Source organism: Nerophis ophidion, linkage group LG16 (assembly GCF_033978795.1).
Source record: "Nerophis ophidion isolate RoL-2023_Sa linkage group LG16, RoL_Noph_v1.0, whole genome shotgun sequence".
Lineage (NCBI taxonomy): Eukaryota > Metazoa > Chordata > Actinopteri > Syngnathiformes > Syngnathidae > Nerophis > Nerophis ophidion.
The window spans coordinates 34,417,618-34,432,397 of record NC_084626.1 but is presented as its reverse complement, the minus strand read 5'-3'; the positions used below and the strand labels follow the sequence as shown (position 1 = coordinate 34,432,397).

Below are 14,780 nucleotides of genomic sequence, written 5' to 3'. Positions count from 1 at the left end.
TAACGATGTGTTGGAAACAGAAGACCTAAAAAAGCCAAGTTTTAAGTTTCATGTGGGTGGTTAGAGTGTCCGCCCTGAGATCGGTAGGTTGTGAGTTCAAAACCCCGGCAAAGTCATACCAAAGACTATAAAAATGGGACCAATTACCTCCCTTCTTGGCACTCAGCATCAAGGGTTGGAATTGGGGTTAAATCACCAAAAATGATTCCCGGGCGCGGCCACCGCTGCTGCTCACTGCTCCCCTCACCTCCCAGGGGGTCGATAAAGGGTGATGGGTCAAAATTCAGAGAATAAATTCACCACACCTAGTGTGTGTGGGACAATCATTGGTAAGAAGAAGAAGAGTTTAAACAATTTGCTTGCCTAACAGAATTGCTATTGTGACATCCAGTCGACACATTTAGAACAGCAGTTTCTTTTGTTTAAAAAACAAAAAAAGTTTTTTTTTTTAGTTGGCAAACTCATCACACGGGCCAGAAAGAAAACGGTTGGTGGGCCTGATCCTGCCCACGGCCCGTATGTTTGAACACCCCTGCATTTTTAAAAAGCAGGTCTATCACAGAGGAGATAGTGCATGGGTCACCAACCTTTTTGAAACCAAGAGCTACTTCTTGGGTACTGATTAATGCGAAGGGCTACCAGTTTGATACACACTTAAATACATTGCCAGAAATAGCCAATTTGCTCAATTTACCTTTAATAAATAAATCTATATAAAAAAATGGGTATTTCTGTCCGTCATTCTGTCGTACATTTTTTTTTTTTTTTTATGGAAGGTTTTTTGTAGAGAATGAATGATGAAAAAAGCACTTAATTGAACGGTTTAAAAGAGGAGGAAACAGGAAAAAAATAAAAATAGAATTTTGAAACAAAATTTCGACTCTTTAAAATTCAAAATTCAACCGAAAAAAATGAAGAGAAAAACTAGCTAATTCAAATCTTTTTGAAAAATAACAAAAAATATTTTATGGAACATCATTAGTAATTTTTCCTGATTAAGATTAATTTTAGAATTTTCATGACATGTTTTAAATAGGTTGAAATCCAATCTGCACTTTGTTAGAATATAAAACAAATTGGACCAAGCTATATTTCTAACAAAGACAAATCATTATCTCTTCTAGATTTTCCAGAACAAAAATTTTAAAAGAAATTCAAAAGACCTTGAAATAAGATTTAAATTTGATTCTACAGATTTTCTAGATTTGCCAGAATAATATTTTTGAATTTTAATTATAAGTTTGAATAAATATTTCACAAATATTCTTCGTTGAAAAAACAGAAGCTAAAATGAAGAATTAAATTAAAATGTATTTATTAGTCTTTACAATAATAAAAAAAAAAAACTTGAACATTGATTTAAATTGTCAGGAAAGAAGAGGAAGGAATTTAAAAGGTAAAAAGGTATATGTTTAAAAATCTTAAAATCACTTGTAAGGTTGTATTTTTTCTCTAAAATTGTCTTTCGCAAAGTTATAAGAAGCAAAGTAAAAACAAAAACAAATGTATTAATTAAACAAGTGAAGACCACGTCTTTAAAATATTTTCTTGGATTTTCAAATTCTATTTGAGTTTTGTCTCTCTTAGAATTAAATATGTCGAGCAAAGCGAGACCAGCTTGCTGGTAAAAAAATACAATTTAAAAAATGGAGGCAGCTCACTGGTAAGTGCTGCTATTTGAGCTATTTTTAGAACAGGCCAGCGGGCGACTCATCTGGTCCTTACGGGCTACCTGGTGCCCGCGGGCACCGCGTTGGTGACCCCTGAGATAGTGGAATCTGGCGCCCCCTGTGGCCATAAGATCAACTACATGACGGTTTCCGGTGTTATGGCGTCCACCGGCGCCGCCAGCAGCGCGCCGCTTGTATGAAGATTTGAAGTTGTGCATTGAGGTACGTTTTCAAATATCTATATGCAGACTATGACTGTTGTTCGGGAGCTTAGTCCGTTACGCGTGTTGTGCTTCGTGTGTTGTTTTTAACTCTGGTTCATCTTCGTAACCGCCTGGCGTTTCATTGAATTAGCGTCGTTGTAAGCTTTGTTTAGTGATTGACTGACGGTGCTCCCATTTAGCCGCTAAACATTTAAAAAACATACATGCAACATTGTCAAAGTTGTTATTAGTCGTATCCAGAGAACAGTAGGTAAGCAAGTATAATTATCCAAATCTGGAGATTTCATTTAAGCAGGTAACGATGTGAGCGAATGTTAGCTAAAAGTTGTAAGTAGTAAAAAGTACGACGAGGATTTTAGGACACTTAATATTATACTAAATATTATTATATGATCGTAATGACTCTATGTCCTTACTTGTATTAATATTCTAATTGTTGCTGTCTCACAAACACATTTAGGTGTATCGTTTAATCTATTTTTTTTTACTTTTGCCTTTGTAAAGTATAACCTTAAAATGTTGTTTTTACTGACCTGCAATGTTATTCAACATAATTTGTGAACAGTGTCACGATATTTGAAAAACATGCTTGAAACTAGAATATCCACTGTTGCAAAGCTGTGTCATCAACACTCTTAAGTATAAAACTTATTTCAAGCATTTAAAAAAAAAAAAATCATGACTTTGACACAATTGTGTCTCCAATCAAAACAGATGACAGCCTTTGCGGTTTTATTTTCAATGAAACAATACAAAATAGGTACTCATGTAGCAGTACAGTTGTTATTAGTGAGAATATACTTATTTTAAGGTATTTTTGGGTTCATTGAGGTTTGCTAATTTTACTTGTTTTGGAAAGTCTTGACAAGCCAAATTTTCTTGTTCTACAGTTGTGATCAAAATTATTCAACCCCCACACAATTTTGGTGTTTTAGCAAGTTGGACATTTTCAATGAAACAATACAAAATAGGTACTCATGTAGCAGTACAGTTGTTATTAGTGAGAATATACTTATTTTAAGGTATTTTTGGGTTCATTGAGGTTTGCTAATTTTACTTGTTTTGGAAAGTCTTGACAAGCCAAATTTTCTTGTTCTACAGTTGTGATCAAAATTATTCAACCCCCACACAATTTTGGTGTTTTAGCAAGTTGGACATTTATTCCGTATTTTGTTTATAGTCATATCAAATAAAAATGGGTCAAATAGACAAATGCAACTTCAATTTTAACACTGTATTTTACAAAATACCAAAAAAGGAAATTTTTCTTAATAGCTCATTGACAAAATTATTCAACCCATTGAAGATCCTAACTCTTAAGAACAGAATTTGAATAAGGTCTTTTCAATCACGTGTTGGAAACACCTGTAGATGTGATTAGAACCATAACGAGCAACAATTAAACTGTTTGAAAAAGACTGTGACGCTCAGCTTCTTTTAGATGGTCAATGGTGTATTTGCAACATGGTGAAGTCCAGGGAGCGGTCAAAGAAGTCAAGAGAGGAGGTAATTTCTCTTCATAAGAAAGGATATGGATATAAGAAAAGAGCAAAGACATTACACATTCCAAGAGACACAGTTGGGAGCATAATTCGCAAGTTTAAAGCTAAAGGCATAGTGGAAATACTACCTGGACGTGGTAGAAAGAGGATGCTGTGTGCGTACAGTGGTGAAAAACCACCGGGTAACAGCTCAGGAACTCCAACAGGACATTGCAGAGAGGGGAACGCATGTTTCTTCACAGACAATAAGGCGCGCACTACGAGATGAAGGCCTCCATGCCAGAACTCCCAGGCGCATCCCACTTCTGACTACCAGGCACAAAAAAAATAGACTCCAGGATGCCAAAAATCATCTGAACAAACCCCAAAGGTTTTGGGAAACCGTTCTATGGAGTGATGAGACAAAACTGGAACTCTTTGGGCCTATGAATCAACGTTATGTTTGGAGGAGAAACAATGAAGCTTACAAAGAGAAGAACACCTTGCCTACTGTTAAGCATGGTGAGGGGGTCAATCATGCTCTGGGGCTGTTTCTCTGCCTCACGTACCGGGAATCTCCAGTGCGTTCAAGGCATTATGAATTCTATTTCCCACCAGGATATATTAGCTGCAAATGTCATGAAGTCAGTGACGAAGCTGAGGTTTGGGAGACGTTGGACCTTCCAACAGGACAACCATCCCAAGCATACCTCCAAATCAACATCAGAGTGGTTGCAGAAGAAGGGCTGGAAGACTCTGGAGTGGCCTTCACAGTCGCCAGACCTAAATCCTATAGAAAACCTGTGGTGGGACTTGAAGAAGGCAGTTGCAGCACGCAAGCCCAAGAATATGAATGAACTGGAGGCCTTTGCCCAAGAGGAATGGGCTAAAATACCTGTAGATGGTTGCAAGAAGCTTGTGTCCAGTTATGTATCACGTTTGAAGGATGTAATTACTGCCAAAGGGTGTTCTACTAAGTACTAAAGATGCATGTAACTAGGGGGTTGAATCATTTGGTCAATGAGCTATTAAAAAAAAGTCATTTTTTGGTATTTTGTAAAATACAGTGTTACAATTGAAGTTGCATTAGTCTATTTGACACAGCTTTATTTGATATGACTATAAACAAAATACGGAATAAATGTCCAACTTGCTAAAACACCAAAATTGTGTGGGGGTTGAATAATTTTTTTCACAACTGTATTGGCAGATAATTTTGCTTAGTTCAAATAAAATACCCCTAATTTTTGTATTTTTCTTCTTTTTGTTTTTGACCCCTGACTTTTTGCAGTGCACTACCGTGGAATCAATAATATCTTTCTGAGTCGATCAGCCCACATGTAGTTTGTAATCATGTACAGTAGCAACTTGCTTATCGTTTTTTAACTGTTCCCACGAATCAGTTGAAAAACGAACATACCAAAACCTTTTTTTCCCATAAGCTGCAAGTCAAATTCATCCGTTCCACAGTAACAAAAATATTTACACTTAACACTTTTAATACAGAACAATTTAACGGACAAAAAACTATGCAAAATACAAATATGTGAAAAGTTAAAATGGATAGATAAACATTTAACATAATTTCCATTATTTAAGGCTCTTGTTGGCAATTAGGAAGGGGGGTGGCGGGGTGCGAAAAGAGCCAAGCAGATTCTACCACAACTTTATTTTCAAATTCAAGAGTGTTTCTTACCTTATTTGTCAAAGTGTTGTCAGGACACTTGTGGTTTATCGACTCGACTGTGTGCAACTTTGTTTACTTCACAATCACACACATGCGTGAGTAAACAATATTTGACACTTCACACTGTTGTGACTCACTAATTCTGTAGCAGTGTGCTTCATTTAGCAACTACCCTTCCACCTATGGCGGGTAATTTTGCAGCCGTAATCGATAAAAAAAAACTAGAAAACCACTAAAAGAGTGCAGCCCACCGCCAGGCCCTATCTCCCAATTGTATTATGCAAAACCAACTTTTCTTACCTATTGGTACCTGCTGTTGTGTATTTGGGATCTGCATGTGTCGCGAAAAGTTGAAATTAAAACCATGTAGGCTTTGCGCAGGTATTTATAAAATAATCTTGCCTTCCTTACCACTACCACCAAATGACCCTGTTAGAATTTGCTCCAGTTGTGACATGGTTCCACTTGTAACGTCAGTGGATATCTCTATATATTGTATAAATGTATTCAGATTGTCTTGTGCGCGTCCGCCATTGTAGTCAGTAAGTTCCTTCTTTTTCTCCATCCTCTTGTGTGGGGCAGACTGGCTCGTACATGGACGTGCATGTTGTTGCCGCTGTTGCCATTTCCACTACAAAGTAGTGTATAGTCCTGACTTATGTCTGTCAGTGGACTCGCTATGGAAGTGCTAAAACTAAAACAAAGATGGCGGAGAGAAGACACAGTCGAAGTAGAAACACGAAATAAAACCGCCCACAAAACGGCGCACTGTAAAAGGTAATCTATGCAAAATTTTGAAAGAACCACCATTACATGTAATGTAGATCACAAGCAAGTGAAGGGGTAATATAACCCCTTTAAAAAAAAAAAAAAAACAGACACTGATCCGCATCAGCCCCGAAATCCACCAATCCCTCATCCTATTTATGACATTTCCTGAACGTTTCATCAAAATTTGGCCATAACTTAGTAAACTAAACCCTCTTGTCAGTCATTCACTCTCTTTGTCTCTGTGGGTGGAGGCGGGCCCGTTTGTATTTACACACAAAAAAGTTGAGTCTAATCATAAGGTAACGTGGTAGAAATGATCCGGACACCCCCAAAATTGTAATCACTTGTTCCTTATCCCATTTCGGACATTTCCTTTTAAAAATATGCTCATAATTGTTTACGTTACTAACTAACAAAGACGCCACTGCCGTGTAAGTGTGTGTTGAGAGAGTCTTTTTGTTTTGTCCATGCATGGTGCAATCACATGTGCACAATATGTAGAATTAATTGCTATTTTTTTGATTGCATTTTACTTTTGTTGCTGTATATACAAACTGGCGCCGCTGAAGAGGAAGTTGCAGCAGCTCTGTACTTTTTTAATGTCCTGTTTTGTGTTCTTAATTGTTTCCTTATTGTTTTCATCTGTTTTTTCCTCATTTTTTGTGGACTTTTTGAATCTGCACTGCAGCCACATACGTTTCCTCTTTGTGGGTTTATCCTATGCTAACAAACTGGGGCGGCATAGCTCAGTTGGTACAGTGGCCGTGCCAGCAACTTGGGGGTTCGAGGTTCGATTCCCGCCTCCGCCATCGTAGTCACTGCCGTTGTGTCCCTGGGCAAGACACTTTACCCACCTGCTCCCAGTGCCACCCACACTGGTTTAAATGTAACTTAGATATTGGGCTGCACTATGTAAAGCGCTTTGAGTCACTAGAGCAAGGGTGTCAAACTCATTTTAGATGGGGGGCCACATGGAGGAAAATCTTCTCCCAAGTGGGCCGGACTGGCAAAATCACGGCAAGATAACTTAAAATTAAGAAGACAAATACAGATTGTTTTCTTTGTTAAAACATAGAACAAGCACATTCTGAAAATGTAGAAATCATAATGTTATCGGGTTGATTTTACACTTACATGTTTCGGCTAATAGTATTCTATCTTTATTTGTCGTGTGTGGAAAACTTGCACTTCTTGGATTTTCGGATCACCAATCACCGACATGCCAGGCTCTTCAAGTTTTACGGGAATGTTCTATTTTGCAATAAATTGTCTTCGTGCTTTTTAGTAATTGTCTTTTCGTCTGTCTCGCTCTCGCTCGTGCTCCACCATCAACCACCCCTCTCTCCTTCCCGGCTTCTGCCTTTAACAGAGCGACAGGTGATTAGATAAGCACGCCCAGGTGGGCCATCTACGCACCTGTCGCCGATCTCGAATTCGTTCCTGGCACACCCTGCTTTGTTGCAGGACTGCAGGCCTTGCTCCCCCTCCACATCGTTATTTATACTTTCTGAATAAATTATGTGATAATGTTCATCAGTCAACTAATTTTCAATCTATCAAGATAAAAAAAATGACAAAATCAAATTACAGGATGTTATTTATGTTGTTTGCTCATTTACCTTGACTTGTGCACTAACGTGTTTTATTTCTTTTTTTCTTACATATGTAGCATAATCTACATTGGAAAGATAGAAATAATTGCTATTGTGATATCTAGTGGACACATCTAGAACAGCATTTTTTTCATTAAAAAATTTTGGTTCATTTTTATACTTCGCAAACTCATCCCGCGGGCTGGATAAAACGCGGGCCGTACGTTTGACACCCCTGCACTAGAGAAAAGCGCTATATAAATATACTTCACTAAACTAACTAACAAACAAACCCCAGCGATTACTAAGAGACCTGCTGGCAGAGGTTAAAAAAAAAAAAAAAAAAAGCACATGCTGTCTGGAATTTTATCTAACATTAAGAATTACACAGTGCACTTGAATGCCTCACCATGTCAGCTGTGAATTGACAGAGAGGAGCAGGCATGGAGTTTTTTAATCCTTTTTGTGCATTCTGTTTAAAGATAAACCACACACACACACACACACACACACATAATCAAAAGACTCTCGACTGAAAAATGTCTGAAAAGTCCCAAATATAAAAGAACCCTCTTTCATATTTGGTCAGTGATGCAACAGAATGATGGGCGGGTAGCAGAGACATATTTATGACAGTAATGTTTTTCATAAACTGAGGTACCATTGTACAAAACTTATGCTTAGGCTGAGCCAACCCCAGAATCAGATTTAATAGACAAATTAAAATGTTCGTCTTAACTTTCAAACACTAAATAAGTACCGTATATTAAGTACAATACATGTTGATGCTGGTTGCAACACATTTTTTTTGCTTCTATTGTGTATTTATAAAAACACTTCCTGCAACAGGCTGTTTCCTTATGTGGGACTCATCATCCGCTTGGAATTTAGTTCCCACGCACTTGACCACATGTTTTTATAATGTGATGTCAGGGTTCCTTTACATTGTGCAAGTCAACATCTGCGTCTTGCTCCCTTTTCTCCGTCAGGGTTCGGTGAAGAGAGGCAGCTCTCACACACACACACTTTGGTGTAATCCTGACTATGCTGCTCTTGGTCGTGTTGGACATCTTCTTTTCAACCGCTGTGGTCACCAGTGAGAAGAGCAACCACAAGCCATCAGTACCACAGCTCAACTACAGCAGCATTTTTCTGCCACCAGAGCACATACCGTACTACCTCTACAACAACAAGAAGGTCGCCAAGCAATGCAGACTGGACCCGCTCTGCCCTTTTAAAGTAAGACGTGTGCTTTGTTTCTAGCCTACAAATCACTTTTTATAATACCAATTCTTGTGTGTAATGGTTTATTTTATTTCTAACGTGCTTGACAAAGTTACATTGGCCTGCATCGATTTGCACAATGCATCCATCCATCCATCCATTCTCTAACCCTTGTCCCCTTCGGGGTCTCGGGGGGCACCGTAGCCCATCTCAGCTGCATTCGAGCAGTAGGCAAGGTACACCCTGGACAAGTCGCCACCTCATCACAGGGCCAACACAGATAGACAGACAACATTCACACACTAGGGCCAATTTAGTGTTGCCAATCAACCTATCCCCAGGTGCATGTCTTCGGAGGTGGGTGGAAGCCGGAGTACGCGGAGGGAACCCGCGCAGTCACGGGGGAGAACATGCAAACTCCACACAATTCAACATGTCCAATTTGAAGTAGGAAGAAAAAGATTCAATATATGGGTCACCAATTTTCAGGAAAAAGTGTGTGATCGTCGATGCCGATTAAGGCCTTTTAAAGGGGAACTGCACTTTTTTGATGTTTGCCTATCATTCATAATCATTATGAAAGATATGGCAAAAGATGGATTTTTTAAAAGCATTCTAACTTGTAAATAAACATAAAAAAAGATTTGCTTACAGAGGAGCCAATGGGAGGTCCTTTATTCTGCCCATAAAACCCAATAAATAACCATCCAAAAACCGCCAACAATATTCCATTCATTCCATTTTTATTGCCTTTTGACCAATCATTTAGGAGATTGTCTGAAAACTGGTTGGCCATACTCTCATTATACCTGACTCTGTCTCTAACAAATTGAAGAAGTCTGGAGGTAAAGTCATAAAAGAGTTTCTCCAGCGCAAACAGTGGTGAAGATGTATTTTAACTTTGTTGGCAGTTTTGTTAAAAACATATTCATCCATTTTCTACCGCTTATTCCCTTTGCGGTCGCGGGGGGCGCTAGTGCCTATCCCAGCTAAAATCGGGCGGAAGGCGGTGTACACCCTGGACAAGTCACCACCTCATCGCAGGGCCAGAAACATATTCATAATTAATTATATTTATTTATTTTAGCACAACATAATTGTATGTCCTCTACATTAATTTTTCGTCAGTTGTTTGAGTCCCTTCTTATGCAGTATACAGGACTGTCTCAGAAAATTTGAATATTGTGATAAAGTCCTTTATTTTCTGTAATGCAACTAAAAACATGAAAATGCCATACATTCTGGATTCATTACACATCAACTGAAATATTGCAAGCCTTTTATTTTTTTGATATTGCTGATTATGGCATACAGCTTAAGAAAACTCAAAAATCCTATCTCAAAAAATGTGAATATCTTCTCAGACCAAGTTAAAAAAAAAAGATTTATAAAAGCAAAACAAAATCAAACATTTGGAAATGTCAATTAATGCACTCAGTACTTGGTTGGGAATCCTTTTGCACGGATTACTGCATCAATGCGGCGTGTCACGGAGACAAACGGCCTGTGGCATTGCTGAGGTGTTATGGATGCTCAGGATGCTTCCATAGCGGCCTTCAGCTCATTTGCATTATTGGGTCTGGTGTGTTTCAGCTTCTTCTTCTTCACAATACCCCACAAATTCTCTATGGGGTTTAGGTCAGGAGAGTTGGCAGGCCAATCGAGGACAGTAATGCCATGGTCAGTACACCAGTTACTGCTGGTTTTGGCACTGTGGGCAGGTGCCAGATCATGCTGGAAAAGGAAATCATCATCTCCATTGAGCTTTTCAAGAGATACAGCTTCAATAGCCGTATTCCCATGGTCAAGCCACTCCTGAACTCTAGACAACGGAAGTTCCCTCAATCAGCAAAGGTTTGGGGAGCCATGTCAGCTACTGGTTTTGGTCCACTGTGTTTCATCAAGTCCAGAGTCAATGCAGCTGTGCACATGCTTCCATCTGTTGTAAAGCTCTATGAAGATGATGATTTCATTTTCCAGCATGATCTGGCACCTGCTCACAGTGCCAAAACGACCAGTAGTAGATTTTTTTTAAAAGCTTTTATAATTATAAAGGACAATGTTTAATAAACTGATTGCAATAATGTCAATTTGTTTTAACTATTAAACGAACCAAAAATATGACTTATTTGCTGGGTCAGGTTTGGTTTGCATTGTTATGGTATTGCTGTGTAGTGGTTTGTAGGATTGGTTAAAAAAAACAAAAAAAAAACAACAAAAAAAAATCGATTAAAAAAAAAAAAGAGAATCAATTCTGAATCGCACAACATATTCAAATTGAGTTTTTCCCAAACCCCTACCCAGCAATATGTTTGGAGGAGAAAAGATGAGGCCTTTAATCCCTGGAACACCATCCCTACCGTCAAACATGGTGGTGGTAGTATTATGCTCTGGGCCTGTTTTGCTGCCAATGGAACTTGTGCTTTGAATGGGACAATGAAAATTGAGGATTACCTCTTCAGGACAACCTAAAATCATCAGCCCGACTGTTGGGTCTTGGGCGCAGTTGGGTGTTCCAACAGGACAATGACCCCAAACACACGTCAAAAGTGGTAAGAGAATGGCTAAATCAGGCTAGAATTAAGGTTTTCGAATGGCCTTCCCAAAGTCCTAACTTAAACCTGTGGACAATGCTGAAGAAACAAGTCCACGTCAGAAAACCAAACAATTTAGCTGAACTGCACCAATTTTGTCAAGACGAGTGATCAAAAATTCTACCAAAAGCTTGCCAGAAGCTTATTGCAGTGAAACTTGCCAAGGGACATGTAACCAAATATTAACGTTGCTGTATGTATACTTTTGACCCAGCAGATTTGGTCAGTAGTCTCATAATAAATTCATAAAATAACCAAACTTCATGGATGTTTTTTTGTGACCAACAAGTATTTGCTCCAATCACTCTATTACAAAAAAATAAGAGTTGTAGAAAGTATTGGAAACTCAAGACAGCCATGACATTACATTCTTTACAAGCGTATGTAAACTTTTGATTGCGACTGTATCTGAACAAAGTCTGTAGTGCATAGTACCTTCAGTACTTAGACGTACAACGCTCTATCCAAACTAGTAAATTCATGTTTGTTTTCATTACAGGATGCCCTGCTGGATGTGTCTTCCTGTTGGGGTTATGAAAAGAATTGTGATCCCAAAAAGCGCTTTGCCTATCCTGTCTGTACTAAGGCTGACTCTGGATGGTACTGCTGCTTTTTAGATAAAAAGCACTGTGTTGTGACTTTACTGAGGTGCATGTATATTTCTGCCATGTTAGGGTCGATTCACTAGAGGCAGCACAGGAGCTTTTCTGGAAGCAGGCTGATTTTGGCTACGTCAAGGAGCGTCGCTCTGAGCTCAAAACACTTTGCAAGGCCAGCCAATCTGTAAGTCTGCTCATTTTCTTAGTTCCCTCGAGGTTAGTGAGTCAACAGGAAAAACAGCAGGTTGTGAGCAGGAACAGTGTTGAACAAGTATTCACAGCCTACAAAAAGCCTTGGCAGGATTATTAAGTACAGTGGTACCTCCGTTTTTTTTTTTTGTATTCTCCACTTTTTGTATGATTTAGTTTTCGACAAAAAAAAGTGTCCACCATCTTTGTTATTGTATAACCAACCGTTGCACCGACTTGAGTGCCCAGTAGTGGCTCAGTATGCGGGTGTTTTTATTTTTATTTTTATTGAGTACGGCTGCAAAATAGACATTATATTCATGTCATGTTTCTTTGGGGCTCGACCCCCAGGAAACAGAGACAGAGGTGACGTACAGGAAAAAGTGTCTTTAATTATGCTCAGAAAGAGCAAATCCACAAGCAAAACACAAAAGGACAAAAATAAATAGCAGGAAACGGAAACAAGGCAACAGGAGATGCAATGGAATGTTCATCGAGTATACAGGTTACACAGGGAATGGTAAAGTGACAGACTCAAATGCTAAAGAATCGAAGTGTCCTAATATGACTTTTTTTCACTTCTGATACGACACCAATGTTGGAGCCTCTGCCAATATTGGTTTTAATGTGATATGATAGCAGCATGAATCATAGTACATAATCGTTTTATTTTGTAGTTTGGAATATTAAAATCAATGGTAGACATGAAAAACACTAACCCTTTGACAGACTTGTGCTGTCTTTAAAGTGAAGTTGATTGACAATTTGTTTTTTTAGGACACCTAATAGTCTCAACAATTGATTAAGTTAAGCTCATGAAAAAGCAGATTGAATGAAGGGGAAACAATTGCTCGTGAATACTTTCTAATATGCTTCCGACTTGGAGACTTTGTATCTGTAAGTAATATTGAACTATATTATTATATCTAATTATTATAGTATTTGTTTGTATTGACAAATGTTCTGTCTTAAACAGCAATATTGTTGAATAAAAGAGATTTATGATTTATGTCTTGCTTGCATGCTATTGTGTGTTTAGCTGTTGTTTAGCTGCTAGGTTTCTAGTAGCCTTTAGCCTACATTGTTTACCTTTTGTAAACGACTTCACTAAAATACCTGTATTGATTGATTGAGTGAAACTTTTATTAACAGATTGCACAGTTCAGTACATATTCGGTACAATTGACCACTAAATGGTAACAATGAAATATATTTTTCAACTTGTTTAAGTCGGAGTCCATGTAAATCAATTCATAATACAAGAAAAGACCAACCTTACATACTCTTTGGAGTATAATTAGATGTTAACTGGCTGTCCAGCTTTGCACAAGTGAATGCGCCACAATACTTTTTTTTTTTTGCTGATCACGGACCGATAATAATTTCGAATCGGGACACCCCTACTAAAGGACCCTGATTACAAACAGCTGCATGTCACAGCCTTCAGACATGCATAAAGGGAATTTCTTCAACACAAAACAGGAAATAAATTTTACAAAATTAAAGGACAGACCTGGATACAATAAAAAACGACACACAAAGCATTCTTTTTTTATTCTTAATGAATTGCAAATGTGGCATCCGCGTGGTTTTTCACCCCCCTTCAATCTCTCTCTCCGCACATCACCGTTTTTGACTAAAACTTTCCTTTCAATAAAGATAAAAGTGATGTTGAATGTTCCTTTATATTTTTATTTGTAATTTTTACACATTGTTCTCTGCATCCATCCATCCATCACCTCATGCCAGAGCCAACACAGATGGACAGACATCCATTCACTCTCACATTCACGTCAGTCTACAATTGTTCTCTATAAAAATGTGGTATGTGTTAATGATTGTACGGGTCAAGAGCAAATTCATTGGATTTACAATATTTATTATGGAAATAATGTAATTGATTTTAGTCTGACCTATGTAACGGCCTAAAACGATGTACCACTGTATTTCTATCACAATATGAGAAAATACAATCAAAGCATAAAAGTGTCCCTCATTAAACAATTATCCTAACATTTTTTCCAGGGGGACTCCTCTTTGAGGTGCAGTAGTCATGCTAGATTCTGTAAGGCAACTAACCTTTATCTGGACTTGCGGCAACCACGCAGAAGCCATGAAAGGTTAAAGAGACGTAGCTCTAAATGGTACAGTCCACTGATTGACATTTTTCACAGCTCACTTGTGTTAATACTGCAGGTACAAGGAGGACTTCATTCAGAAAGGTGAGATCGGTGGACATTGCAGACTTAACAAGCAAGCACTTGCTGCAGCGGGAGAGCACAAAAGTCCTTTGCAGTCTTGGTGAGATAGGACACAACCACTGATCTCAAACAAAAACATTACATTTCTAAGGATCAATAAAGTGCCAACCTAGCCTTACTCACATTCGGGCCATGACGTTGGCTATAATGGCTGATTGTACTGATTACATTTGATATACATGGCAACAGGCAGGAATGAAGTCAAAACATACAATGGGTGATACAAATTACCCAAAGATATTATTTTAATAGCGAGAGATGAACTTCAATAACATATTCAATACACTATGTAAATGTATCTGTATTTTATTGAGTATTGGATCCTTAAACAAAATGTGAGCTATCCATCGTCCACACTGCAGGTCAATTCAGATTTTTTTTTTGCCCATTAATTCTGAGCTGAGGATGTCTTTGTGAGACACTCGTGATTTAGGGCTATATAAGTGAACTTTGATTATTTGATTGATTGATTGATTGATTGATTGAAT

General features: G+C 38.2%; 1 protein-coding gene across 5 annotated transcripts in view; it reads left to right on the top strand.

Annotated features, from left to right (window-relative positions):
* The first annotated feature begins 1,782 nt into the window (after positions 1-1,782).
* eogt (EGF domain-specific O-linked N-acetylglucosamine (GlcNAc) transferase) overlaps positions 1,783-14,780 on the top strand; it is a 129,036-nt gene continuing 116,038 nt past the window's right edge. For all 5 annotated transcript variants that reach the window (XR_009802192.1, XR_009802191.1, XR_009802193.1 and 2 more), the window contains exons 1-6: positions 1,783-1,892; positions 8,415-8,664; positions 11,743-11,843; positions 11,918-12,026; positions 14,057-14,151; positions 14,228-14,332. Coding sequence is in view for 2 of the 5 variants with exons in the window: in XM_061874950.1 (XP_061730934.1) it covers positions 8,470-8,664; positions 11,743-11,843; positions 11,918-12,026; positions 14,057-14,151; positions 14,228-14,332 (605 nt within the window). In the remaining 3 variants the exon portion in view is untranslated. The remainder of the gene's footprint in view (positions 1,893-8,414; positions 8,665-11,742; positions 11,844-11,917; positions 12,027-14,056; positions 14,152-14,227; positions 14,333-14,780) is intronic.